This window comes from Bombina bombina, chromosome 4, assembly GCF_027579735.1.
Source record: "Bombina bombina isolate aBomBom1 chromosome 4, aBomBom1.pri, whole genome shotgun sequence".
Lineage (NCBI taxonomy): Eukaryota > Metazoa > Chordata > Amphibia > Anura > Bombinatoridae > Bombina > Bombina bombina.
Window position 1 is genome coordinate 782,228,551 of NC_069502.1, and position 27,919 is coordinate 782,256,469.

At 41.9% G+C, this 27,919-nt stretch overlaps 1 protein-coding gene across 1 annotated transcript in view; it reads left to right on the forward strand.

Annotated features, from left to right (window-relative positions):
* Positions 1–27,919, forward strand: part of GALNT2 (polypeptide N-acetylgalactosaminyltransferase 2) — a gene marked incomplete in the record, with an annotated part of 519,141 nt that overhangs the window by 201,332 nt on the left and 289,890 nt on the right. The window contains 1 exon segment of the mRNA XM_053711154.1: positions 6,223–6,310. Within this exon segment, the coding sequence (XP_053567129.1) occupies positions 6,223–6,310 (88 nt within the window).

Here is a 27,919-nt window from a genome sequence, read left to right on the forward strand (position 1 = left end):
CTCGTCATATCCTGAAAGAAAATAATTTATCAGGTAAGCATAAATTTAGTTTTTCCCCAAAATATTGTGGCAATTTTAAATCGCGATTAATCGCATCATCACAGCCCAAATATAAATATAATAAAACATCAAAAAATCCCAGCCACTGAGTCTTAGAATCAAGACGTTTTTATTCTTCAACAAAGGATATGATCGAATTGATCTTTCACAAAATGTAATCATAAGGTACCATCAGGTGTAGGTTCACTCAGATCCACACATACCCCATCCACCAAACACATCCGTATCCAACCCTTACCAGAAAAGAAAAAGACAAACGTCAAAATAAACATCAGAAAAATAAATGAAAAAAGTGTATTATCACTCCCAGGGCGTCCCCAGGGAGTGAATTTTGACACCACCCACTAGGGACCTAATAGGATTGAGAACCATGAAGAGTGTCCACTGGATCCGTAACTCTGTAATATTATATGGACAAAAAGTGTCTCGTACTGTTGTAGAAACTCCTCAAACAAGAATGTCTCGTATGTTATAAAACTTCCAACTGTAGCAATGTGTATCTGTTTGAAACCATCAGCAATTATCTTCTTGCTACTATATGAAGGTGGTTACAGAAGACATAACTTGTTACAGTATTTGTAATCCATCACAGTGAATGCTGGTGATGACTATCGTGACAAATCTTGTAATTATAAGAGTATTATGGTTCAAATGTCCCTTAAACCTGGCGTGCTACTGGCCATAAACTGTGTCGCGGGGAGCTGCAAACGTACTGTCGGCCCAAACACACACCCTCTTCACACTTCACTCACGGTAACGTGCACTATATCTTCCTTGTAATGCCTTTATTGCAGAGGATACAATACATTCCACATTTTCCTTTTTACCCAAACTGCGAGTATCCCATACCCTCATGGCAGTTCATGGCCTTTAATGTGTTGTAAATAAAGCAGATGCTTAAACAGCCGTGTTACCTCCTTCAGCATATGTGTGCATCTATCGTTAGTACCGTGAGACTCTCTGTCTTCAGTGTGGTTCTGTGGGCCCCCCCAGTGTAAGAATCTGGTCTCACCTCGCAATTGCTGTGGCTCAGATAGCACGATATCCAGGTGTCTGTGGTGGCGTCTCCTCGTTCCGACGCACGTTTCTGGACTCCGCCCCTTTCTCAAGGAATTTACAGGTAATGGGGTGGAGGTGTGATTAAAATAGAATCAAATGTAATCTTATTGGTTAATGGCATACACACCCCCACTCTAACGTCACATTCTACATACGTATTTATGGAAATATGGCTTGGTTAAAAAACGAATGAATCTAAGACTCACGAATGGCTAGTGTACACTTCCGAGCAAGCGCTAAGCAATCTCCAAAATATCGAAATAACAATAATGCGCCAATGCACAGCATCTTCACAATGAAAAAGCAAAAGAGCAAAAAAGCAGGAAAGCTGTACGTTACGTATTTAGGGAGTTATCAATATATAGGCATTCTCGACTGTTTCCAAATACTATTTTGTACCTGTTGTCAACAATCGTAACTTCAACAGTATGCTCCCTCACATTACTATTTTCATATAAGATTATTCAATGTCAGCGGTCCCTTGACGGGATACCCTATTTACATGTTAAATTCTAAAGACTATATACAGTCGACTCAGACAAAGCATGTTCCAAGGGTCTCAAGAAGAACTATTTCTAACCCTATTCAATGTTGGTTCTCGCAATCATATTTTATATAACAGAGTCATACAGAAAGGTCTTTAAAAGGATAATCTTACAACACTGGCACTTACTAAGAGAGGATATACATGTGGGTAAGATCTTTAATGAGACTCCACTATTCTCCTTTCGGAGAAATAAAAACCTGAAAGATGAACTGATACGGGCTGATTGGGGTACCATGAGAAAACCAATTACAATCAATAAGAAAGGCTCCTTCCCCTGTATGAATTGTGCTCTGTGTCATTCGATGTTACAAGGGGATCACATTACCCATCCCCTATCAGGCAAAAGGATTCCAATCAATGGTAGGTTCTCCTGTAACTCCAAATATGTGATATATGTCATCAAATGCCCATGTGGCCTGGCATATGTAGGGGAGACCACACAGACAGTCCGTGATAGGATACGTCAGCACAAATCAGCCATAGGTAAGGATGACGAGGATGCACCCGTGGCCCATCATTTTACACGATTGGCACACAACAAGAGCCAATTAAGGTTTCAAGTTATTGATGGGGTCTCCCCCTTACGGAGAGGAGGTGATCGACAGAAAATACTATTCCGTAAGGAGGCACTATGGATCAAACAATTGGATACCATGGTCCCCAAAGGTCTCAATAGAGACATATCCTGGGGAAATTTCATTTGAGCCTTTCGCATTTCTTAAGTGTTGAAATACTTTCTCAAGACTGTGTCCCTCTCTAGGAGATAAATAATTGAAGAGAGGTAGATAAAGGTTTAAATAATTGCGATTCCTGGACATTACGATCTAATAATGTATATGGTTTTGTCCCACGGCGTGGTAGTCCTGCGATAATTAAATATGATATATGATATCCAGTCCTCTTTGTATAGACCTCACTATCTATCCTGGATATATGTGAAAGTAGGATTGTTTACATAAGGGTAGTTCCTTCTGTATGACTCTGTTGTTATATAAAATATGATTGCGAGAACCAACATTGAATAGGGTTAGAAATAGTTCTTCTTGAGACCCTTGGAACATGCTTTGTCTGAGTCGACTGTATATAGTCTTTAGAATTTAACATGTAAATAGGGTATCCCGTCAAGGGACCGCTGACATTGAATAATCTTATATGAAAATAGTAATATGAGGGAGCATACTGTTGAAGTTACGATTGTTGACAACAGGTACAAAATAGTATTTAGAAACAGTCGAGAATGCCTATATATTGATAACTCCCTAAATACGTAACGTACAGCTTTCCTGCTTTTTTGCTCTTTTGCTTTTTCATTGTGAAGATGCTGTGCATTGGCGCATTATTGTTATTTCGATATTTTGGAGATTGCTTAGCGCTTGCTTGGAAGTGTACACTAGCCATTCGTGAGTCTTAGATTCATTCGTTTTTTAACCAAGCCATATTTCCATAAATACGTATGTAGAATGTGACGTTAGAGTGGGGGTGTGTATGCCATTAACCAATAAGATTACATTTGATTCTATTTTAATCACACCTCCACCCCATTACCTGTAAATTCCTTGAGAAAGGGGCGGAGTCCCGAAACGCGCGTCGGAACGAGGAGACGCCACCACAGACACCTGGATATCGTGCTATCTGAGCCACAGCAATTGCGAGGTGAGACCAGATTCTTACACTGGGGGGGCCCACAGAACCACACTGAAGACAGAGAGTCTCACGGTACTAACGATAGATGCACACATATGCTGAAGGAGGTAACACGGCTGTTTAAGCATCTGCTTTATTTACAACACATTAAAGGCCATGAACTGCCATGAGGGTATGAGATACTCGCAGTTTGGGTAAAAAGGAAAATGTGGAATGTATTGTATCCTCTGCAATAAAGGCATTACAAGGAAGATATAGTGCACGTTACCGTGAGTGAAGTGTGAAGAGGGTGTGTGTTTGGGCCGACAGTACGTTTGCAGCTCCCCGCGACACAGTTTATGGCCAGTAGCACGCCAGGTTTAAGGGACATTTGAACCATAATACTCTTATAATTACAAGATTTGTCACGATAGTCATCACCAGCATTCACTGTGATGGATTACAAATACTGTAACAAGTTATGTCTTCTGTAACCACCTTCATATAGTAGCAAGAAGATAATTGCTGATGGTTTCAAACAGATACACAGTTTTATAACATACGAGACATTCTTGTTTGAGGAGTTTCTACAACAGTACGAGACACTTTTTGTCCATATAATATTACAGAGTTACGGATCCAGTGGACACTCTTCATGGTTCTCAATCCTATTAGGTCCCTAGTGGGTGGTGTCAAAATTCACTCCCTGGGGACGCCCTGGGAGTGATAATACACTTTTTTCATTTATTTTTCTGATGTTTATTTTGACGTTTGTCTTTTTCTTTTCTGGTAAGGGTTGGATACGGATGTGTTTGGTGGATGGGGTATGTGTGGATCTGAGTGAACCTACACCTGATGGTACCTTATGATTACATTTTGTGAAAGATCAATTCGATCATATCCTTTGTTGAAGAATAAAAACTTCTTGATTCTAAGACTCAGTGGCTGGGATTTTTTGATGTTTTATTATTATTATATAGTCTGTGACTGGACTTTATCCCGTGCCTGAGCATATTAACTAGAAAGGGTGGTGCGGTCACACTTTATCGCATAAATATAAATATATATATATATATATATATATATATATATATATAAAACATGGAAGGGAACTGCACTCCAAGACCGGATCAGGTATACATCCTGTGACTCGGCAACATCCAGCCCTGGGTGCTAAATAGCACTCCAAAAAAGCTGTGATGTCACCAGAGCCACAGGCAGTTAACCCCAGTCCGGAATGGGTGCATGAAACAAGGGGGATTACAAATAAATAGTAATACAACACATATAAACACCCAGCACTCACCAGCTAGCTCACAGCTAAGATAAAATCACAACTGGAAACGTTAGTCACCGCATCTGGCCAAATGGGAAAGCTCAGGCACCACGTCAAGGTCCTTTCCTTTGCCTGAGTCCCTAACACAGCCACACCATCATGCAAGCTCACAAAGCCAAACAAACTGAGAACAAAGAAGGGGTGCAGAGGTGGATGTTATCACCCATAGAAAATACAAAACATGGAAGGGAACTGCACTCCAAGACCGGATCAGGTACACATCCTGTGACTCAGCAACATCCTGCCCTGGGTGCTAAATAGCACTTCAAAAAAGCTGTGATGTCACCAGAGCCACAGGCAGTTAACCCCAGTCCTGTGCACCCCTTCTTTGTTCTCAGTTTGTTTGGCTTTGTGAGCTCGCATGATGGTGTGGCTGTGTTAGGGACTCAGGCAAAGGAAAGGACCTTGACGTGGTGCCTGAGCTTTCCCATTTGGCCAGATGCGGTGACTAACCTTTCCAGTTGTGATTTTATCTTAGCTGTGAGCTAGCTGGTGAGTGCTGGGTGTTTCTATGTGTGTGTGTGTGTATATATATATATATATATATATATATATATATATATATATATATATATATATATATATATATATATATATATATATATATATATATATATTATATACATACACACACACACACACACACACACACACACACACACACACACACACACACACATATATATATATATATATATATATATATATATATATATATACTGTGTGTGTGTATATATATATATATATATATACTGTGTGTGTGTATATATATATATATATATATATACTGTGTGTGTGTATATATCAATATATACACAATATAATCAATATACATTTTTGCATAGAAAATTAGCACATCTAGGCAAGTTCCCCGCTTACAATTCCCCAGTAAAACTCCACATACATTGTTACCAATGCACCAGAGGATTCTGGGCAAGATATGCAAAATCTCAGGTTTTTTGCTTCAAATGCTGTTTTAACACAGGATTATTGCAAAATCCTGTTAAGGGATTGCTGTGTTAAAACAGTATTTGAAGCAAAAAACCTGAGATTTTGCATATCTTACCCAGAATCCTCTGGTGCATTGGTAACAATGTATGTGGAGTTTTACTGGGGAATCGTAAGCGGGGAACTTGCCTAGATGTGCTAATATTCTATGCAAAAAATTATATTGATTTACTTTTGAGACATGGAGGGTTTTAATCTCAGATTTTTATCTCCCTCATAATTTTAATGAATATATATATATATATATATATATATATATATATATATATATACACATACATACACAGTATGTCACAAAAGTGAGTACACCCCTCAAATTTTTGTAAATATTTTATTATATCTTTTCATGTAACAACACTGAAGAAATGACACTTTGCTACAATGTAAAGTAGTGAGTGTACAGCCTGTATAACAGTGTAAATTTGATGTCCCCTCAAAATAACTCAACACAAGATATTTAAACAGTACTGTGTATGTATGTGTGTGTGTGAATGTGGGTATGTATATATGTGTATATGTATATACAGTATATGTATGTAATATATGTATATAATATAAATAAAATTATAGAATTTTTTTATTTTTTTAGGACAAGACTAGAGTTGTCTCCCCAATAATTGATGTGATTAACATGGACAACTTTCAGTATGTTGGGGCATCAGCAGATCTAAAAGGTGGTAAGTAGCTATTTTTACACCAAAAAACTCCATAATGGAAATATTATGGAAATAGTTTCATAGCTATATAGTTTTCTAAAATATTTTTATTTTTTATTTGGTTGAATTGAAAGTTTAATTCATAAACGTATTTCACTTGACTGTGTAAGATTATGTTTTCCTTTTATACTCTGATCTATTAGTTTTAGCCTTATACTAAAAAATTGGTACCAAGAGGGAATGTTGTTCCCTCTTTGGGTCCTAATCCTAAAAATGCTTCTGAGAGATCTTTGAATTATCTGTTGTTAGAAGCATCAACACAATAAGTCCAATGTCCTAAGGATTTCAGACAAACCTTTTAGTTTTTGTTCTTTTCTCTGGGCATAGGAAAGGTCAGAAAGCCTCTGCTATTTATTTAGCCTCTAGTTAGAAACTTTTGATTCACAGAGCTTATTTGGAGGCAGGTCAGCCTCCTTTACAACCTATTACAACTCATTCTATTAGGTCAGTTGCCACTTCATGGGCTTTCAATAATGAGACTTAATCAAATTTGCAAGCAGCTGCTTGGTGGTCTTTGCATATTTTTACAAAATGTTATCTCTTTTGCCGTTTTTGCTGCCTCTGAAGCAGGTTTTGGTCGAAAAGTCCTTCAGGCAGTTATCCCAGTTTGATGGTTATGCCTGTTTTCTTTCTAATGGCAGTGAGAGTCCACAAATTCCATTCATAACCTATGGGAAATACTTCACCTGGCCACCAGGAGTAGGCAAAGACACCCCAAACAGAGTATTGAATATCCCTCCCACTTCCCCTACCTTCTCAGTAGTTCTTTGCTTTGTTCATGGAGGTAGGCAGAGAGAGGTGCTCTGATGAAGATTCTGAATTTATTGACCTCAATGGATTGTTTCCTGCAAGAGAGGGCAGGGGAGTTGTGCAAAGTCATGTAATTCTCTTTGTAGAGTTTTGGGGGCCTATTTATCATAGGTCTTGCGGACCTGATCCGACAGCGCGGATCAGGTCCGCAAGACCTCGCTGAATGCGGAGTGCAATACGCTCTCTGTATTCCGCATTACACCAGCAGCTCACAAGAGCTGCTGGTGCAACGCCGCCCCCTGCAGACTCGCGGCCAACAGTCCGCCAGCAGGGGGGTGTCAACCTGATCGTAATTTATCGGGTTGATTTTCGGCGATTCCTGTCCGCCTCAGAGCAGGCGGACAGGGTTATGGAACAGCGGTCTTTAGACTGCTGCTTCATAACTGCTGTTTCTGGCTAGTCTGACTCGCCAGAAACACAGGCCCACAAGCTCAGTTCAGAGCTTGATAAATGGGGCCCCTAATGTGTATGCTAGCTAATTTATTACTGCAGAATTACATGGGGCAATCTTTAAAGGAAAGGGACCTTCTGGTTAGAGGTTGCACTTTTTTACGGGGGGGTTAAATTCACACTCAAAAGTGGCATCAGGTCATCTGACTGGACTTGCCTTTTGAACTCGGTGCATGCCACTGCCATGTGATGCGGAGCAGATTTGTACGAAGAGGCTACATTTGTCCTCTCACCCCCGGAAACCCACACTACAATAGTCAAGCTCCCGCAAGAGGAGCATTACCGAAACCGAAAACAAAAAGTTTTCACTCGAGCTGCCCAACAGCGCTTCTTTTGAGCAGGCAGCTTTTGTTGCCTTTCCCGCCTCCCGATTTCCTGTTGAGTGCGCAAAACCATAGCACCGGAAGGGGAGTCCTGTTACCAATAATGAGTTGGTAAGGCACCTCAGATGGAGCATTATTAAGTAGGCTTGGGGCAGATAACTTGTAAAGTAGCTGCAGGACCTTACTGTGCAGTACTCAATTATTTTGGGTGCAACATCAGTGTCAAGTGCTCTTACATCCCATATTACAATAGGGATGACTCTATGATAGAACCTAGTCAAGAGGATAATTGCCCTATTCCCTTATTTGACCCCAATAAATGTATGTTATGCAGGTCACATACAGAGTGTCCTCCTGCTCAGTTATGCAACTACATGCCTTACATCTGTTCTGCAGTCTTATTTAAGAGGCCCTGGTAATCAGGCGCCCGTGGTGTACCTGCCATCTCATTCTACCCCTGGATGTTCTGCAGACTCTCAGACCTCAGTATGCCCTGACATGCCATTACTGCAACCCCAAACGGCGCTACTAGTTCTGCTAATGCTGTTCTCTTTTGAGTCTTTTCTCAAACTCAACCGTGGTTGTAAATGTTCCCCTCTATTTCCTTCTTAATATGAGGAGAGTCCACAGCATCATTCCTTACTGTTTGGAAATACTGAACCCGGCCACCAGGAGGCAGCAAAGAAACCCCAGCCAAAGGCCTAAATACTCCCCCTACTTCCCTCATATCCTAGTCATTCTTTGCCTTTGGTCACAGGAGGTTGGCAGAGAAGTGTCAGAAGATACAGAGTAGTTCCTTATGGACGGTATCTACACTTCGAATTGGGACTGGAGTTTTAAGTAGTCTTGTCAGCCTCTCAGTGAGAGCATTGACGAAAGTTAGTCTGGAGATGCACGGAGAGTCTTTCTGCGAATCCATCCAGACTCGTATTAACAGCTCCTAAGCAATCAGTGTTGACGAGTTTCACTGCCTGCTTCCATCACTCAAGTCCATGTCAGGAGAGATGCTACAAAACTGTCAAACTTGAGAAGCTGTGTTACTGTTCCACAGCATAGATTCCGGTAAGATTGTTTCATTTTTTATACACATAGATAACGCAAGAAGACAGGGTCACAGTGTTTTGTATGGCATCAAGGGTTAATATCTCCAGAGGGGGATTATTGAACAGGGGGGATTAATTACATAATTTTATTTTTTTATGATTATGCTGCGACATGTGTAAGATGAGGCTCAGGCAGATGTTGGAACGTAAAGGTTTTACTTTCGTTTTTGGAATCTGCGCAGCCTGAAAGGCTTGGCACGCTTTTTCCTATAGCAGGGGCGGTCCTGCATTGCGCACCGTGACCGGGTGTGGTCACACTGATTTCCTCTTTCCTGACCGTGCGGTAGTGCGAAGAGGAAGCGGTTTCTTTGTTTGGCCTGGGTCATAGGAGGTGGTGAGTTCCCCAGCCATTGAAGGTATAAAGGTGCCATTTTATCTTATTATTCAATAGTCTGCTTTATAAGTGCAAGCTATGGAGGATTCTGATGCGTTAGAGGGTACTCCCTCTTTACCAAAGTCTAATACATGTCTATATTGTGAGGAGGCCGCGGTATACCCGCCTGCTCAGTTATATTCCACATCCCTTGATAAAGTAATCATGTCAAAGAAAGTAAATATGGTTGATACCACTGAGCCGTCCACCTCTGAGGAGTCTCTGTCCCGTGAGGTGTGCACCCTACAGTAATCTCCCAATACACATGCAGCTTCCCGTAGCACTCCTAATCCTCCATCTGGAGGGGCCCTTTTACCGCCAGACTTTACTGAGCAGTTACAGATGGCAGTGTCTGCGGCCTTTAGTGCTTTATCTCGCCCTGCTAAGCGCAAGCAAAAGGTCAAATATTGCTATCCTTCCCAGGGGTCTACTAGCTTATTGGATTTATCTGATACAAGATTATCCGATGATGAAGACGACTCTGTTACTTTAGAGGGTGCTCTTTCTGGGTCGGGATCTGCTGCCTCTAAGCCTCCAGCTGCGGAGGAACCAGACTTTAGGTTTAGGATTGAACATTTACGCTTTCTGCTAAAGGAAGTTTTTGCTACTTTAGAGGTTCCAGAGCCTAAATTGCCTGAGGAACCTAAATGCCTAAATTAGATACGGTCTACGAGGACAGGGTTGTACCACAGACTTTCCCGGTTCTTGTCCCATTCTTCTTCCTTTAAAAAATTGTTCTCTCTTCCGGACTCTCATTTGGAGTTGTGGGGTTCCATCCCCAAGTTGGATGGCGCTATATCCACGCTTGCTAAACGCACTACTATCCCGCTTGAGGATAGTTAGTCATTTAACGAGCCCATGGATAAGAACATTGAAACTGTTAAGAAAGATGTTTCAACATACAAGATATTTGTTTCAACCGGCAGCGGCTGTTGCTGCGGTTGCTGGAGAGGCTACCTACTGGTGCGACTCCTTATCTGAGTTGATCAAGGTGGAGGGTCCCCTCAACGTGATCCAGGAAAGAATTAAGGCCTTAAGGGTGGCTAGTTCTTTTATTTGTAATTAAAATATGCAAATTATTCATCTGAATGCTAAGGCTTCAGGTTTTTCTGTTCAAGCCCGTAGGGCGCACTGGCTCAAGTCCTGGTCTGCGGACATAACTTTGAAGTCAAGACGTCTTTCCCTCCCATTTAAGGGAAAGATTCAATTTGGTTCTCGCCTGGACTCAATTATCTCAACGGTTACTGGAGGCAAAGTCCTAATTTTCGGGGGTTTTTTTGTTCGGATAAATCCCAATGTTGGCAGCCCTCTGCAAAGCCCGAGCAATCCAAGGGGACTTGGAAGCCGGCTCAGTCCTGGAATAAATCCAAGCAAAACAAGAAGCCTGCAAGATGAAAGTCTGCATGAAGGGGCGGCCCACGATCTGGCTCTGGATCTTATAGGGGGCAGACTGTCGCTCTTTTCACATGCTTGGTTTGGGGACGTGCAAGATCCGTGGGTCCTGGAGGTCATCGCTCAAGGATACAGGATAGGTTTCAAGTCTCATCCACCCAGTTGCAGATTCCTCTTGTCAAACCTGTCTTCAAGGCCAGAAAAGAGAGAAGCCTTTCTGGGGTGCATGAGAGATCTCTCCTCCCTATGAGTCATTGTTCTGGGATACTATCCGCCAGATTCTGGACCTAAAGTTGCTTAATCAAATTCCTAGCTGTCCCCTCATTCAAGATGGAGACAATAAGGTCCATCTTTCCCTTAGTTCAGTAAAGACAGTTCATGACCATGGTAGATCTGAAGGATGCTTACCTTCACGTTCCAATACACAAGGAACACTTCAAGTTCTTAAGGTTTGCGTTTCTGGACCAGCACTTCCATTCGGATCTGTCTCAACAGATTTCTCTGGACAACCGTTCGAGAGAATCGCTCTCTTGGTGGCTCTGTCCAAATCACCTGTCCCAAAGGGCATCCTTCTTGAGGCCATCCTGGGAGATTGTGACTACGGACGCAAGTCTATCCGGATGGGGAACTGTTTGGAGTGCCAGGAAGTCACAGGGCTTGTGGATTCGAGAGTAATCCCTCCTCCCAATCAACATTTTAGAACTTCGAGCGATCTTCAATGCTCTGAAGGCTTGGCCTCTTCTGGGTCCGTCCCAGTGTATCAGATTCCAATCAGACAACATAACCTCGGTGGCTTACATCAACCATCAGGGGAGAATGAGGAGCTCCCTAGCAATGAGGGAAGTATCTCGGATTCTGGAGTGGGCGGAGGCCCACAACTGCTCGCTGTCAGCGATCCGCATTCCGGGAGTGGACATCTGGGAAGTAGATTTCCTCAGCAGACAATCCTTTTTAATCCAGGGGAATGATCTCTTCATCCCGAGGTGTTTGTGGAGATTTGCAACAGATGGGGGACACTGGAGATAGATCTCCCGGCTCGATTCCATGCTACCCAGATATGGGTCATGGTCCAGGGATCCTCAGGCGGAGCTAATAGATGCATTAGCAGTGCCTTGGAGGTTCAATCTAATATACATTTTCTTTCATGTAATTGGCAAGAGTCCATGAGCTAGTGACGTATGGGATATACAATCCTACCAGGAGGTGCAAAGTTTCCCAAACCTCAAAATGTCTATAAATACACCCCTCACCACACCCACAATTCAGTTTTACAAACTTTGCCTCCTATGGAGGTGGTGAAGTAAGTTTGTGGTAAGATTTCTACGTTGATATGCACTTCTCAGCATTTTGAAGCCCGATTCCTCTCAGAGTATAGTGAATGTCAGAGAATTGTGAAGGGAGTATCACCTATTGAATGCAATGGTTTTCTTCACGGGGGATCTATTTCATAGGTTCTCTGTTATCGGTCGTAGAGATTCATCTCCTACCTCCTTTATCAGATTGATATACTCTCATATTCCATTAATTCTACTGATCATCGTTTCAGTACTGGTTTGGCTATCTGCTATATGTGGATGGGTGTCTTTTGGTAAGTATGTTTTCATTACTTAACACTCTCAGCTATGGTTTGGCACTTTATGTATTTATATAAAGTACTAAATATATGTATGTAAATATACTGAAAACCTGAATCATGGCAAATATATTTCCTTTTGCAGACTGTCAGTTTCATAGCAGGGAAATGTTTTTTTTTATGAAAATGTATTTCTTACCTGGAGTATAGTCTCTTTTTCAAATTGACTGTCTTTTAAATTCGCGGGCAGAATTAGGCTCGCGAGGGCGCAAAATGCCAACGTTTATTGCGTCATTCTTGGCGCGAGATTTTTTTGATAAATGTCCTTTTAAGCAGGTTTGCAACAAACAAATGAATAATGTCCCTTTAAGCAGGTTGGCAACAAACAAATGTTAAATGTCCTTTTAAGCAGGTTTGCAACCAACAAATGAATAATGTCCCTTTAAGCAGGTTGGATTAAGAACAATAAAGTCTTGCAAGCAAGGAATCAATATCCAGGAGAAAGGTTTTTAGGATTGAGGCAAAGCATAGTCAGGCAAGCAAGGGGTCAATATCATGAGACATGTTTTTAGATTCAGGCAAAAGCATAGTCAGGCAGACAAGGGGTCAGTATCCAAGAGTCAGGTTAGAAGGATTCAGGCAAAAGCGTAGTCAGGCAAACAAGGGTTCAAAATCCAGGAGACAGGTTAAAGCGTTACTCACAGCACCATACCGGAATGAAGATCAACAAACGGGCCCCGAGTAAGATCTCCAGCCAGCATTTAAAGGCAGAGGAGAGAAGCCGTGACGTCAGAGAGCAGTGTCCGGCAGACCGTGATTGAGCACAGAGGAGATCCGGGAGACACAGCGATGAACGGATAGGAGCTTGACAGCACCCCCCCCCCTCAAGGACCCCTCCGGGGGACAGGACCAAGGCTAGTAGGGTGAGTTTTGTGGAAGGCCTTATTTAAGGCAGGGGCGTGCACTTGTTGGGCTGGTTCCCAGGACCGCTCTGTGGCTGGATAACCCTTCCAATGGATGAGAGAGTACAATTTCTTGCCACGAAATTTGGAATCCAGAATGTGGCTAACTTGAAATTCAGGCTGTCCATGAATCAAAAGAGGTGGAGGTTTGGACATATTTTTAGAATACCTATTTGATATCATAGGTTTCAGAAAAGAAACGTGGACGACAGGATGAGCTTTGAGAGTTTTGGGAAGAGCAATTCGGTAAGCAGTAGAACAAACTTGACCCAGTATTCGGAAAGGACCCACATATCGTGGTCCCAATTTAGTAGATGGTTGTTTGAGGCGAAGATGACGTGTAGAAATCCAAACCTTGTCCCCAGGACGATATTTGGGAGCCTTCTTCCATCGGCGATCCGCAAAGAACTTATATCGATTATAAGCTTTTGAGAGGAGAAGACGTATTTTCCGCCAACCTCCGAGCAGATTGATCAGAAGCAGGATTTTCAGTGGATGAAGGATGCAGAGGAAACGTTCTGGGTTGAAATCCGTAGGCTGCAAGAAAAGGAGAGGACTGAAGAGACGAGTTGTATTGGGCGTTATGAGCCAATTTTGCTAGTGGAAGATAACAAGTCCAATTAGAGTGATCATGGTCCACATAATATCTAAGATAAGTCTCCAGGCACTGATTTACCCTTTCAGTTTGACCATTAGAATTGTACCACTCTATCTGAGACGATATCCAGAGGAAACCCATGTAATTTCACAATATGTAAAAGAAAAAGCTCAAAGTCTTTTGGCAGAGGGCAAGCCAGATAAAAGAATGAAATGAGCTGCTTTAGTGAACCTGTCGACTACCACCCAAATAGTGTTGTTTCCAGCTGAAAGAGGGAGGTCGGTAATAAAATCCATGGATAAATGGGTCCAAGGCTGGTGAGGAATGGGTAAGAAGAAATGGCTTCTTTGAGAGACTCAAAAGCCTTAATAGCCTCTGGAGGCCATTCTTTACAATTTTGCCCCTTTCTAGTGAGAGAAGTAAGGGGTGTAGTAATAGTTGCAAAACCTTTGATGAATTTTCTATAATAACTGGCGAATCCCAGAAAACTTTGTAGAGCTTTAAGAGAATCAGGTCTAGGCCAATGCAAAATGGCAGAAAGTTTAGTTGGATCCATTTCAAATCCAGATTCGGATATTACATAACCCAGGGTATGGATTTTTGATGAAATGAACATTTCTCCATTTTGGCAAACGAATATTGTCTCTTGAACGTTGAAGTACTTTCCTGATGTGGTGCACATGAACTTGATAGTTTAGAGAAAAAATTAGAATATCGTCAAGGTATATGATGACAAAAGTGTTCAAAAAATCCCGAAAAATCTCATTCACAAAGTGTTGAAAAACAGCAGGGGCATTGCATAGCCCAAAAGGCATGACCAGATACTCGTAATGCCCAAATCGAGTGTTAAAGGCGGTCTTCCATTCATCACCCTTGCGCATACGGATAAGATTGTACGCACCACAAAGATCCAGTTTGGTAAATATTGTGGAACCTTGAAGATAGGTAAAGAGTAACCGTTCTTGATGGTGATTTGATTCAAACCCCTGTAATGGTCGCAGACCTCCATCCTTTTTTCCCATAAAAAAGAACCCAGCCCCTACAGGAGAAGAGGAGGGTCGAATAAATCCTCTAGCCAAATTATCTTGAATATATTCCTCCAAAGCTACATTTTCAGGCCTTGAAAGCGGGTAAGTCTTGCCACGAGGTAAGGGAGCCCCAGGAAGAAGATCAATGGGGCAATCAAAAGGACGGTGAGGAGGAAGACATTCTGCTTCTTTCTTGGAAAAAACATCAACAAAGTCTTGATAAGGCGTGGGTAATGACCCAGAGGTGTCGGTAGTGAGAGCAAATAGTAAGTGGTACTTTAGTAGGTACTTGAAGACAATTAGTTTGACATGAAGATCCCCAGGAGGTGAGTTCACATTGTGTCAAAGAGAAGATAGGGTTATGTAATTGGAGCCAGGGAAGACCCAAGATTATGGGAAATTGAGGAGTCGAAATGATGTCAAAACATATTGTCTCAGAATGAAGAACTCCGATAAGTCCGGAACCCAAAGGATCTCCACTAAAAGTAGAGACAGGAACAGAATACTCTTTTCTAAGTAAGGGTATAGTGTGAGTAGATACAAATGTGGAGTCAATGAACACTCCTCCAGCACCCGGATCAATGAGAGCTTGGGTATGAATTTTATTTCCTCCAAGTTGTAGAGTCAATGGAACAAAAAGTTTATTATTCAGGGAATTAAATCCTATTTGGCTTAACTCAGTCCCCCGGTCAGAAGTTAAGCCCTGGCTTTTACTGGTCTGGTAGGACAATCCCTTAATAAGTGCCCTTTAAGGCCACAGTACAAACACAGGCCAAGAGAGCGTCTTCTCAGGCGTTCAGTTTCGGTTAGTCTTATGGTGCCTACTTCCATGGGGTTAGCCCGATCAGAAAAAGGAGAAGCAGGAGTTATTGGGTTAGAGAAGCGAGGAGCCAGACGAAAAGAAGATCCAGTTGAAGACCTCTGATTTCTCTCTCTTTCTTGTTGGCGTTCACGATATCTGGAATCGAGACTAATACAAAGATTAATCAGGGCTTCTAGGGATTCTGGAAGTTCCCGATGCACCAATTCATCTTTGAGACGCTCAGAAAGTCCTTTACGAAAAGCTGCTCTAAGGGCTCCCTGATTCCAAGTAGTTTCTGATGCAAGGGTGCGGAACTCAATGACATATTGAGTCACAGGTTGGCCTCCCTGTCGTAGGTCTAAGAGGGAAGCTTCAGCAGCGGAGGACCTTCCAGGCTTGTCAAAGACATTTGAAAATACAGAGAAAAAGTAATCCACATCCAGAAGTATTGGATCATTCTTTTCATGCAAAGGTGATACCCAGGCCAAGGCTTTTCCCTTCATTAAGGATATGAGGAATGTGATTCTAGAAGAGGGAGTAGCAAAGAGGACAGGGCTGTTACGGAAGTGAAGGCGGCATTGATTCAGAAAAACCCCTACAGTCTTCAGGATTCCCATCATATTTGTCCGGAAGGGGTATCCTAGGACTGAGTTGCCCTTGTGACTGGTTAGTAGGAATCAAAGGAGGGGATGTCTCCAAAGGAGTAGGATTGGGAGGTATTGGAGCAACCAAGCTCTGTAATAATGTTCTCTGATCTAGCTTTGAGTCCAAGGATTGCAGATGAGTAGCATGAGATCCCAGTAATTGTCCCTGGTGGGCCATGGCCATTGATAATTCAGTGTGGTCCATTTCTGGCCCGCTTGTAATGTCAGCCGTAAAGGATCAGCCCAGGATTCAACCCAACTGCTAGCGTGAAAAGTAAAACACACGCTAGCACACTGAGAATAAACCAGGACGTGACCCACTCAGGAAACAAAAATAAACAAAGTGAAGAAGGATACAATGTTCCCACAAAAGATGTAGAATCTCCGAAAAGTCTCTTGAGGTTTGAAGTGATACACAAGAGATAGCGGGTGAACCCTTTAAGCAGGATAGCAAATTTAGGTAGTTGGATGGTAAAACAAAATAATGATAAATGTCCCTTTAAGCAGGTTTGTAATAAACAAATGATTAATGTCCTTTTAAGCAGGTTTGCAACAAACAAATGATTAATGTCCTTTTAAGCAGGTTTGCAACAAACAAATGATTAATGTCCTTTTAGGCAGGTTTGCAACAAACAAATGATTAATGTCCCTTTAAGCAGGTTGGATTAGAAACAATAAAGTCTTGCAAGCAAGGAATCAATATCCAGGAGAGAGGTTTTTAGGATTGAGGCAAAGCATAGTCAGGCAAGCAAGGGGTCAATATCATGAGACAGGTTTTTAGATTCAGGCAAAAGCGTAGTCAGGCAAACAAGGTTCAATATCCAAGAGACAGGTTTGAGGGACTCAGGCAAAAGTGTAGTCAGGCAAACAAGGTTCAATATCCAAGAGACAGGTTTGGGGACTCAGGAAAAAGCGTAGTCAGGCAGACAAGGGGTCAGTATTCAAGAGTCAGGTTAGAAGGATTCAGGCAAAAGCGTAGCCGGGCAAACAAGGGGTCAAAATCCTGGAGACAGGTTAAAGCATTACTCACAGCACCAGACCGGAATGAAGATCAACAAACGGGCCCCGAGTAAGATCTCCCGCCAGCATTTAAAGGCAGAAGAGAGAAGCCGTGACATCAGAGAGGAGTGTCCGGCAGACTGCGTCATGTTGCTAGGCGAGGAGATCCAGGAGCCACGGCGATGAACCGATGACAAGCGTGACAGCATGTTGTTTTTTTTCTCTTACATTTGCAAGATGTCTCAATCTTATCCTATTTAATTTAGTTTAAAATAAATTTTAGTCAAGACATGAAATAAAAGGATAGCGAGAGAATAGTTATAGTTAGAAAGGGTTGGGGGGGGGGGGGGGGGGGGTAGGACTTATGCAGAGCATCTCCTCCACACCATATGTGCTTTAATTTGTTTTCTAACTGGGCCCAGATAGCCCTGCAATGCAAATTTAGGCGAGTCGGTATGTGGTGACCCCATTACGTATTATCTATTCTGGTTTTTGGTGTATCATGCATAATCCAGTAGTACCAAACTTTTTGAAAAGTTTCTTGGGTATCTAGTAGAGTAGCTGCCTGAGCTGACATATTATAGTAGTGCCTAATCTTGCCTATAACTTCCTCCCAGGTTGGAGCTTTCTCTTTCCAGTAGCGAGCAATGCACACCCTAGTGGCTGTGCAGGAAATCTTAATAAATTGATTTATGTGTTTATTAAGTTCTTTAGATCTAGTATGTAATAAAGCTTGCTCCATTGAGAGTGTAATGTGGCATTCCAGGAGGGAGCTTAGAAAGTGTGATAGTTTGTTCTACGTGAGTGAGGGCAATCCCACCACATGTGTTTGTAAGAGCCCTCTACTTCACAGCCTCTGTAGCAGAGTTTGGAACCTTGTTTCGTGGAGTGTGATGTAATTACCTGGGTGAGATACCAGCGAAAGTTAGTTTTGATAGAGTTTTCGAGCATGTCTGCTCCCAGCAATCCCCGTCCCGCACTATATGATATTGCATTCCAGGTATGTACTTCAAATTCTTTATCAAGGTCTGTTTCCCATCTAATCTGTAAAGGGGTTTTGGAGAGTCCTATGGCCTCCTGGATTGCTTGGTAGATTCGGGTTATTGCTTTCTTTGGTCTTATTGGCGAACTACATATGGATTCTAAAGTGGTAGGAGTATGGCCCATGCCCTCAGGTGTTAGGTGATGTATAATAGAGGAGATTTGTAGATATAAAAACCAGTGTAGTTTGGAGGGATGGAATTTTTCTTGTAACTGTGTGTAAGTGATCATTTTACCTCTCTCCAGTAGATCCGCTATCCTGTACAGCCCCCTGTTTTCCCACTTTTTGATGATTGGAGTATGTTCTGATTTAACTATGCATCCTATTGGTGTTTTAACAGACTTGTGTGGAAGGAGTTTAAGGGTAGTTGTAAGTTTGGACCACTGTCTAATCATAAAATCTGAAATTGGAAAAGTGTTACGGTTTCTACTAAGGCAACTTTTCGGGTCCCATAGCACCCTCGTTCTTGGCTCAATTTCTATGTCTGCCTCTATCTTTGTCCATAAGATGTTCTCCTCTGGTTCATTTAGGAGGGCTGTTTGTGATAACCTGGCCGCTTGATAGTAATGTTTAAAATTTGGGGCCCCGATACCTCCCAATTTTCTATGTCTATTGAGTATGTTGGTTGAAATTCTAGCTTTTTTATTACCTCATATGAAATTGTTAGTGTGTTTTTGAAGTTTGTCTAAATCTTGTTTTGATATGTTTATAGGTAGAGTGTGGAACAGATATAAGATCCGCGGGAGCACTGTCATTTTGACTGCAGACAATCTACCATACCAGGAGAATCTCAATATACTCCAATTTCTTAGGTCCTGTCTAATAGATTTATATAATGGGGGGAAGTTTGCTTGATATAATTCAGCCGAGTTTTTGGTTAGATTAATCCCTAAGTATCGAATATACTGTTTAGTATAAGTTCGCAATTTAAGTCTATTAACTTTTTGGTGAGCTCAGGGAGAGCTATAGGCATAGCCTTGCATTTCTCTAGATTGACCTTGTATCCGGAAATTTTGGAGAATACGTCGATAGCGTTATAAAGATTTGGAAGTGAGATCAACGGCTTGGATAAAAACAGTAGGATGTCGTCCGCAAACAGAGTGAGCTTATACTCCCTCTGTTTGACCATTATACCAGATATGTCTGGGGAGTTTCTAATGTGCTGGGCCATGGGTTCTATACATAATGCGAACAGTAAGGGGGAAAGAGGGCACCCTTGTCTGGTACCATTAAGAACAGCAAATTTATCAGATTGGTGACCCATGGCCCTGACTCGCGCTGTGGGAGTGGAGTATAGTCTCCTGATTGCGTCTTGAAATGGGCCTCTGATCCCTACCTTCTCCAGCACTGCCAGCATAAAGTCCCAATCAACTCTATCAAACGCCTTCTCTGCGTCCAATGAGAGCAACAGAGAAGGCACTTTTGTTTCCTGGGCATAATCTATTAGGGCAATCATTCTTCTAATATTATCTGGGGCTTCTCTATTCTTAATGAAAACCTACCTGATCGGGGTGAATTAACTTAGGGAGAATGTGTTTAAGGCGGTTTGCTAAGATCTTCGTGAAGATTTTTAAATCCTGATTTATCAGGGAAATTGGTCTGTAGTTGTGGCAAAACGTTTTATCTTTATCTGGTTTGGGGATTACAATAATTTTGGCATCTAGGAGTTCAGAGGGGATAGCATGGCCCTGAACAATATTATTACTAAATTTAACTAAATGGGAGATAAGAGATGTTTTAAATACTTTGTAGTAGTCGCCTGGGAAGCCATCCGGGCCAGCTGCTTTCCCGGGTTTTAAATCTTGTAAAACTGTAAGTACCTCTTGGGTTGTGATGTCTGCATTTAGGGTGTCTAAATCTTGTTGGGTGATTGACTGTAATTTAGCCCCCTCTAGGAAATTGTCTAGTAGATTTTGGGTTTGTGGAGATTTGCTAACTTTTTGCCCGTCATATAGAGATCCATAATATGCTGCAAATGTGTTAACTATATCAATTGGATTTTAAGTTAGTTCTCCCCCTGGTTTGTGAAGTGTGGGAATGGTGATGTCTCTGGTTTTGTTTCTAATTTTGTTGGCGAGGAACTTATCCGGCCTGTTTGCATAGACGAAGTATTTAGATTGCAACCTTAACCCTGATCTAATCGAGTGGTCATTGAGTATTTTATCTAGGGCCTGTCTCTTACTTTGTAATATTTTATATATGTTGTTAGAGCCAGTAAATTTATGCCGCCTCTCCAGGCCTGTTATTTCCTTCTGTAGTGTGGTGACAGTTGCTTTAGCTTTACGTTTGTGTTGTGATTTAAGTTGGATTAAAAGTCCTCTTAGAACCGTTTTATGAGCCGCCCAAACCAGGATGGGGTTATCTACTGAGTTAGAGTTAATATTCCAGTATTCTGCCAAATGCTTTAGTATAGTCTCTTTCTGTATTGGGTTTTTCAGGATAGTGGGATCGTATGTCCAGTTCTTCATAGAACTGGGTGGGAGAAGCCCTTCTACTTTGATATCATGGCATGGTCCGACCATACACATGGAGGAGGAGGGTAAGGTTTGTTAGCATTATTTGGCTCAAAAAGATATAATCCAACCTAAAGTATTTGTGGTGTGCCGAGGAAAAAAAGGTGTGATCTGAGGTTTCCCCGTATAGGGCCTTCCAGGTGTCTAATAAGTTGTGTCCCTCCAGAGTGTTTAATATTGATTTAGCTTTGCCTACATGTCTGTTGTGTCGGTAGAATTGTTGCGCTTGTATGTTGGGATCTTTCTTATATAAGGATACATTAAAGTCTCCAGCAAGGAATATTCTAGTTGCATTCCAGCTGGATAGAAGTGATGACAGCCCAATGAAAAATTGTTCCTGCCGTTCATTTGGGGCATAAATGTTACAGAAGATCACTTCTACCTCATTAAGTATGCCTCTTATTAGGTATCTGCCTTCTTTATCGGATATGGTGTTGGTCGGGTTAAAATTTAATGAGGAGTGTAGTAGGATAGATACACCTTTTTTTTTCCTATCTGTGGTGGAATGGAAATGTAATGGGAATTGTCGGTCCCAGTATTTTGGGACCTGGCCAGATGTGAAGTGGGTCTCCTGCATAAAGATTACATTAGCCCCTATATGTTTGTATTGGGCTAGAGCTTTTCTCCTTTTAATATCTGAGTTGAGGCCTCTCACGTTGTGAGAGACTAGGGTAATGTTAGAGGTAGACATGTGTAAATTTAAAGCTCATAGTGTGTCTTTGTATGACTTGTAAACCTTTAGGCCTTGTGTGTAATATATGCGTCTTACCCCAACTTATGGTTCTACCTGTCCCGATGTAGTTACTCAACCTTTGTCCGTATAGAGAAGACCTCTGCAGTCCTTGAGGGGAAGGGGAGGAAGGGGAAACAGAAGAGGTGAAAGAGTAGAAAGTCTGAAAAAGAGAAAAAGTCAGGTTAATTACAATGAATACACCATACATGGTCCTTAATGTTAAACCTGAAATAGAAAATAAATCTATAGGATTGTCTATCTCAGATATACTTTTTAATTCTAGGGGGGAAAGAACTAGGGAGGAGTCGTCTATCATCCATTGTAATAAATCTTTGGGGGATGTGCTGTCTGACTTTATCGCTTTGGTAACTTCGAGTAGAACTAATAACTTCTCTGTATTTTTAAACTTCCAAATCAATGTTCATATCGAAAAAACTAACTCGCTAAGCCTAAGTGAAATATTAACTATATAAAGATTAAACTAAACTGACCATTACATGGCTTCAAAACATAGAACCCACTTCAAAACAATTTCGTGGGTATTAAATTACATAACCCTCTCTTGTAGCATCTCTCTTGCTTTTGTGACCTGTAAAAGAATAAACTCTGCTTGTAAAGTCCTTCATCTGTTCTTATGTCTCTTTTGAGGGGCTTTTGACCATTAAGACTTCTGGGATTTCAAGGGTATTCTTGATTGCTGAGGCGGCTCTGTTGTCTGCGAGGGTTCTGGGATGGTCGGGGTTTCAAGGCCGAGGGCTTCGCAGATATCAGGGATCCCTACTGCATCTCTGATTGTAAGGGTTTTATTGTCCTTAGAGATGTATAGGGCGAACGGAAAGCCCCATCTGTATTGGATTTGTTTTTTTCTTAGGAGGGTAGTTAAGGGCCCGTAGAGAACCTCTCCTTTGCAGTGTTCTAGTACTCAGGTCCTGATAGAAATGGATGACATTGCCTCTAAACTTGAATGTCGGCTGTTTGACGGCTTCTCTGAGAATCTTGTCTTTCTCTGGATATCTTAAAAACGCCACAATGACATCTCTAGGAGGAAGGTCAGGTTTGGGTCTGGGCCTTAAGGCTCTGTGGGCTCTTTCTATTTCTATCTCTGTGGAGGGGTCCGTCCCAGTAATTGCACAGAACAGTTGGTGAAGATAGGAGGGGAGGTCCTCATTTTTGATAGATTCTGGGATGCCCTTTAGCCTGATATTACTTCTCCTGCCCCTGTTCTCCATATCCTCAATCTTGTCTAGTAAATCCTCAATCACTTGCTGCTGTTGTGAGACCTGTTGGACCGCCATCTCTACATCCTCGACTAGATTGTCCCCATTGTTTTCCAAGGTTTCCACTCTGGAGCCAAGATCAGAGATATCTTTTTTAATATCACTAAGGCTTTCACTCATAAATGTGTGCATAGTGTCCATTTTTGCCCATAATTTGTCAAAGCTGGTTGTTATGTCTTGTTTGGAGACAAGCAGGCATAAATCCGCTCTAGTTAAAGGTGCATCATCCCCTATGTGTCTAGGGGAAGCTTGAGTAGATGATCTGTCCTCCGCCATGTCTTTGTTCGTCTCTTGAGAAATGTCCCCTTGTGCTGGCCTAAAGTAGGAGGTGACAGGTGTGGTCTTGTTTGATTTCTCCAGCTTGCTTAGTCTCTTAGAGGCCATTCCAGCTTCCTCTCACCTGAGTGCGTGAGGGTATTGTAAATCTTAATCCCTTCTTGGCTAGGGTGTTCTGTTTCTGTGACCCCTTTTCACCTAATCTAGATTGCTGTAGAAAAAAAAATGATCTTTCTGGCCGCAGTCTAACTTTTGGCCACAAGGTGGCAGACTTGTTGCATAAATGCTTAGAGTTTATATGTGGAAAAAAAAGAAGCAAGGTTTCAGCCGTTAAGCCAAATGTAATGTAGGCCCAGATCTTAGCCTCCACATATAGAGATTGGTTATCTTCCCCAACTGATTTATAAATGAAAGTCCCAAAAGAGTGGATTGCTTAGGGTTTCACATCTGGTCTCAGCTTGTTTTTAATGAGGGGGCCGATAGATCCCTTGTTACTGGGGCAAACCCTCCATTTACAGATTTAGTGATCCTTACTTATACCAGCCACATGGTTGGCTTATATCCTCAGTGTCTATATATAATAATAAGCTGTGGTGTAGGATTAACTGTCATCCTGGAGTTTTGGAGATAAACACTGTGGGCCTTTGACTGTCCGGTCGGTATTTGGGCTATTTTTAACTGATCAGGACAGCCCTCTTTCAATTGTATGCCCCACGTGTGCCTGGCATTAGATATGTTTTGCCCCTGTAGTATGTGCTGGTGCGTTGCGGTATTCCACACTCTACTCACTGTGGGAGGTTCAGCGTCTCTGTCGTGGGCTGTGCAACCTTGCGGGGATCCGGGATGGACGTGACAGCAGTGTTGGCGGGTGTTCAGCGTTTGCTCTGCTGCTTAGTCTCACCCACTGTTTGGCTGCTTTCTTGCCGGGAGGAGAGGGGAGGAAAAAGATGGCGGCTTCTCAGGCACAAACTCCTCTCCGTGTGTCGTTGCCTCTAACTGCTGGCACCATTACCAGCTCTGTGGGATCCGGAGTTGATGGGGCGCTTTAGTATCCCCCAAAGAGTGCTCTAACATGAGTTTTTTAGGCTCCAGCCCTATCCCATACACAGAGCTCTAACTGAAAACCTCCATCTTGGAGCTCCGCTAGGCTCCGCCCCCATCTTATCCTATTTAAGAATGCAAGTTCCTTGAATTGGCAAATCTCTGCTCATTCTGTTTTATTTCACAGAAAGATTGCTAAACTTCCTGATATTCATTGTTTTGTGCAGGCTTTGGTTCGTATCAAGCCTGTCATTAAATCAATCTCTCCTCCTTGGAGTCTTAATTTGTTTTTGAAGGCTTTACAGGCTCCTCCGTTTGAGCCTATGCATTATTTGGACATTAAACTACTTTCTTGGAAAGTGTTGTTTCTTTTGACCATCTCTTCTGCTAGAAGAGTTTCTGAATTATCCGCTCTCTGTTGTGAATCTGATTTTCTGATTTTTCATCAGGATAAGGCAGTTTTGCGGACTTCATTCAAAACAACATTAATAGAGAAATTGTTGTTCCTTCCTTGTGTCCTAAAGAATTCTTTAGAGATCTTTACATTTGGATGTGGTGAGAGCTCTGAAATATTATGTTGAATCTACTAAAGATTTCAGGAAGACTTCTAGTCTATTTGTTATCTCTTCTGGTTCCAGGAAAGGTCAGAGGGTTCTGCCGTTTCCTTGGCCTCGTGGTTAAAACTTTTGATTCATCAAGCCTATTTGGAGTTGGGTCAAGCCCCGCCTCAGAGAATTACAGCTCATTTTACTAGATCAGTTTCCACCTCTTGGGCTTTTAAGAATGAAGCTTCAGTTGATCAGATTTGTAAAGCTGCTACTTGGTCTTCTTTGCATACATTTACTAAATTCTACCATTTTGATGTATTTGCTTCTTTGGAAGCAGTTTTTGGTAGAAAGGTTCTTCAGGCAGCTGTTTCAGTTTGATTTTTCTGCTTTTGATTTTGTTTTTTTCCCTCACATTTATGAGAAATAACTTATATTTTGGGTTGTGGAATTAATTTTTTTAAGCGAAAAATAGCTGTTTTTATTTTTTTCCCTCCCTCTCTAGTGACTCTTGCGTGGAGTTCCACATCTTGGGTTTTGCTATCCCATACGTCACTAGTTCATGGACTCTTGCCAATTACATGAAAGAAAACATAATTTATGTATGAACTTACCTTATGAATTCATTTATTTAATATTGGCAAGCGTCCATGAGGCCCGCCCCCTTTTTTATTGTGGTTATAATTTTTTTGTATAAAGCACAATTATTTCCAAATTTCTTTGTTGATGCTTTTTACTCCTTTCTTTATGACACCACTTCTTGGCTATTCGTTAAACTGAATTGTGGGTGTGGTTAGGGGTGTATTTTTAGGCATTTTGAGGTTTGGGAAACTTTGCCCCTCCTGGTAGGATTGTATATCCCATACGTCACTAGCTCATGGACTCTTGCCAATATGAAAGAAATTTATCAGGTAAGTTCTTACATAAATTATGTTTTTCCGCCGTTACCACTTCTCCCTCGTGTAGTGGCCCGCATCAAGCAGGAGTAAGCATCATTGATACTGATTGCTCCATCGTGGCTGCGAAGGATGTGGTTCGCGGACCTGGTGGGGACATCCTCATCTCCTGCATGGAGGTTACATTGTCGCAGGGATCTGCTGGAACAGTGTCCCTTTGTTCATCAAATTCTAGATTCTCTGAGGCTGACTGTGTGGAGATTGAATGCTTAGTCTTAGCCAAGAGAGGTTTCTCTAAAAAAGTTATTGACACACTAATTTAGGCTCGTAAGCCTGTTACTCGTATCTATCATAAGGTGTGGAGAGCTTACTTGTTTTGGTGGGAAGAGCGTGGTTTCGCCTGGCATAAGGTCAAGGCTGCCATAATTCTTTCCTTTCTCCAGGAGGGTCTGGAGAAGGGCCTTTCTGCCAGTTCCCTGAGGGGACAGATTTCGGCCCTTTCTGTTTTGCTGCACAAGAGGCTTGCAGATCTCCCTGACGTGCAATCCTTCATTAAGGCTCTGATCAGGATCAGACCTGTATTTAGATCTAACGCTCCACCTTGGAGTTTGAATCTTGTTCTTAAGTTTTTGCAACGGGCTCCGTGTGAGCCTATGCATTCGGTTTACATTAAATTGTTGTCCTGGAAGGTTCTTTTTCTATTGGCTATTGCGTCGGCACGCAGAGTTTCTGAAATGACTGCCTTGCAATGTGAGCCTCCTTAGCTGGTGTTCCACACTGATAAGTCTGTCCTACGTACCCGCTTGGGTTTTCTTCCTAAGGTGGTGTCTGATCGTAACGTCAATCAGGAGATTGTGGTTCTTTCCTAGTGTCCTAATCCGTCTTCTTTGAAGGAACGTTTACTTCATAATTTTGGCATCTAGGAGTTCAGAGGGGATAGCATGGCCCTGAACAATATTATTACTAAATTTAACTAAATGGGAGATAAGAGATGTTTTAAATACTTTGTAGTAGTCGCCTGGGAAGCCATCCGGGCCAGCTGCTTTCCCGGGTTTTAAATCTTGTAAAACTGTAAGTACCTCTTGGGTTGTGATGTCTGCATTTAGGGTGTCTAAATCTTGTTGGGTGATTGACTGTAATTTAGCCCCCTCTAGGAAATTGTCTAGTAGATTTTGGGTTTGTGGAGATTTGCTAACTTTTTGCCCGTCATATAGAGATCCATAATATGCTGCAAATGTGTTAACTATATCAATTGGATTTTAAGTTAGTTCTCCCCCTGGTTTGTGAAGTGTGGGAATGGTGATGTCTCTGGTTTTGTTTCTAATTTTGTTGGCGAGGAACTTATCCGGCCTGTTTGCATAGACGAAGTATTTAGATTGCAACCTTAACCCTGATCTAATCGAGTGGTCATTGAGTATTTTATCTAGGGCCTGTCTCTTACTTTGTAATATTTTATATATGTTGTTAGAGCCAGTAAATTTATGCCGCCTCTCCAGGCCTGTTATTTCCTTCTGTAGTGTGGTGACAGTTGCTTTAGCTTTACGTTTGTGTTGTGATTTAAGTTGGATTAAAAGTCCTCTTAGAACCGTTTTATGAGCCGCCCAAACCAGGATGGGGTTATCTACTGAGTTAGAGTTAATATTCCAGTATTCTGCCAAATGCTTTAGTATAGTCTCTTTCTGTATTGGGTTTTTCAGGATAGTGGGATCGTATGTCCAGTTCTTCATAGAACTGGGTGGGAGAAGCCCTTCTACTTTGATATCATGGCATGGTCCGACCATACACATGGAGGAGGAGGGTAAGGTTTGTTAGCATTATTTGGCTCAAAAAGATATAATCCAACCTAAAGTATTTGTGGTGTGCCGAGGAAAAAAAGGTGTGATCTGAGGTTTCCCCGTATAGGGCCTTCCAGGTGTCTAATAAGTTGTGTCCCTCCAGAGTGTTTAATATTGATTTAGCTTTGCCTACATGTCTGTTGTGTCGGTAGAATTGTTGCGCTTGTATGTTGGGATCTTTCTTATATAAGGATACATTAAAGTCTCCAGCAAGGAATATTCTAGTTGCATTCCAGCTGGATAGAAGTGATGACAGCCCAATGAAAAATTGTTCCTGCCGTTCATTTGGGGCATAAATGTTACAGAAGATCACTTCTACCTCATTAAGTATGCCTCTTATTAGGTATCTGCCTTC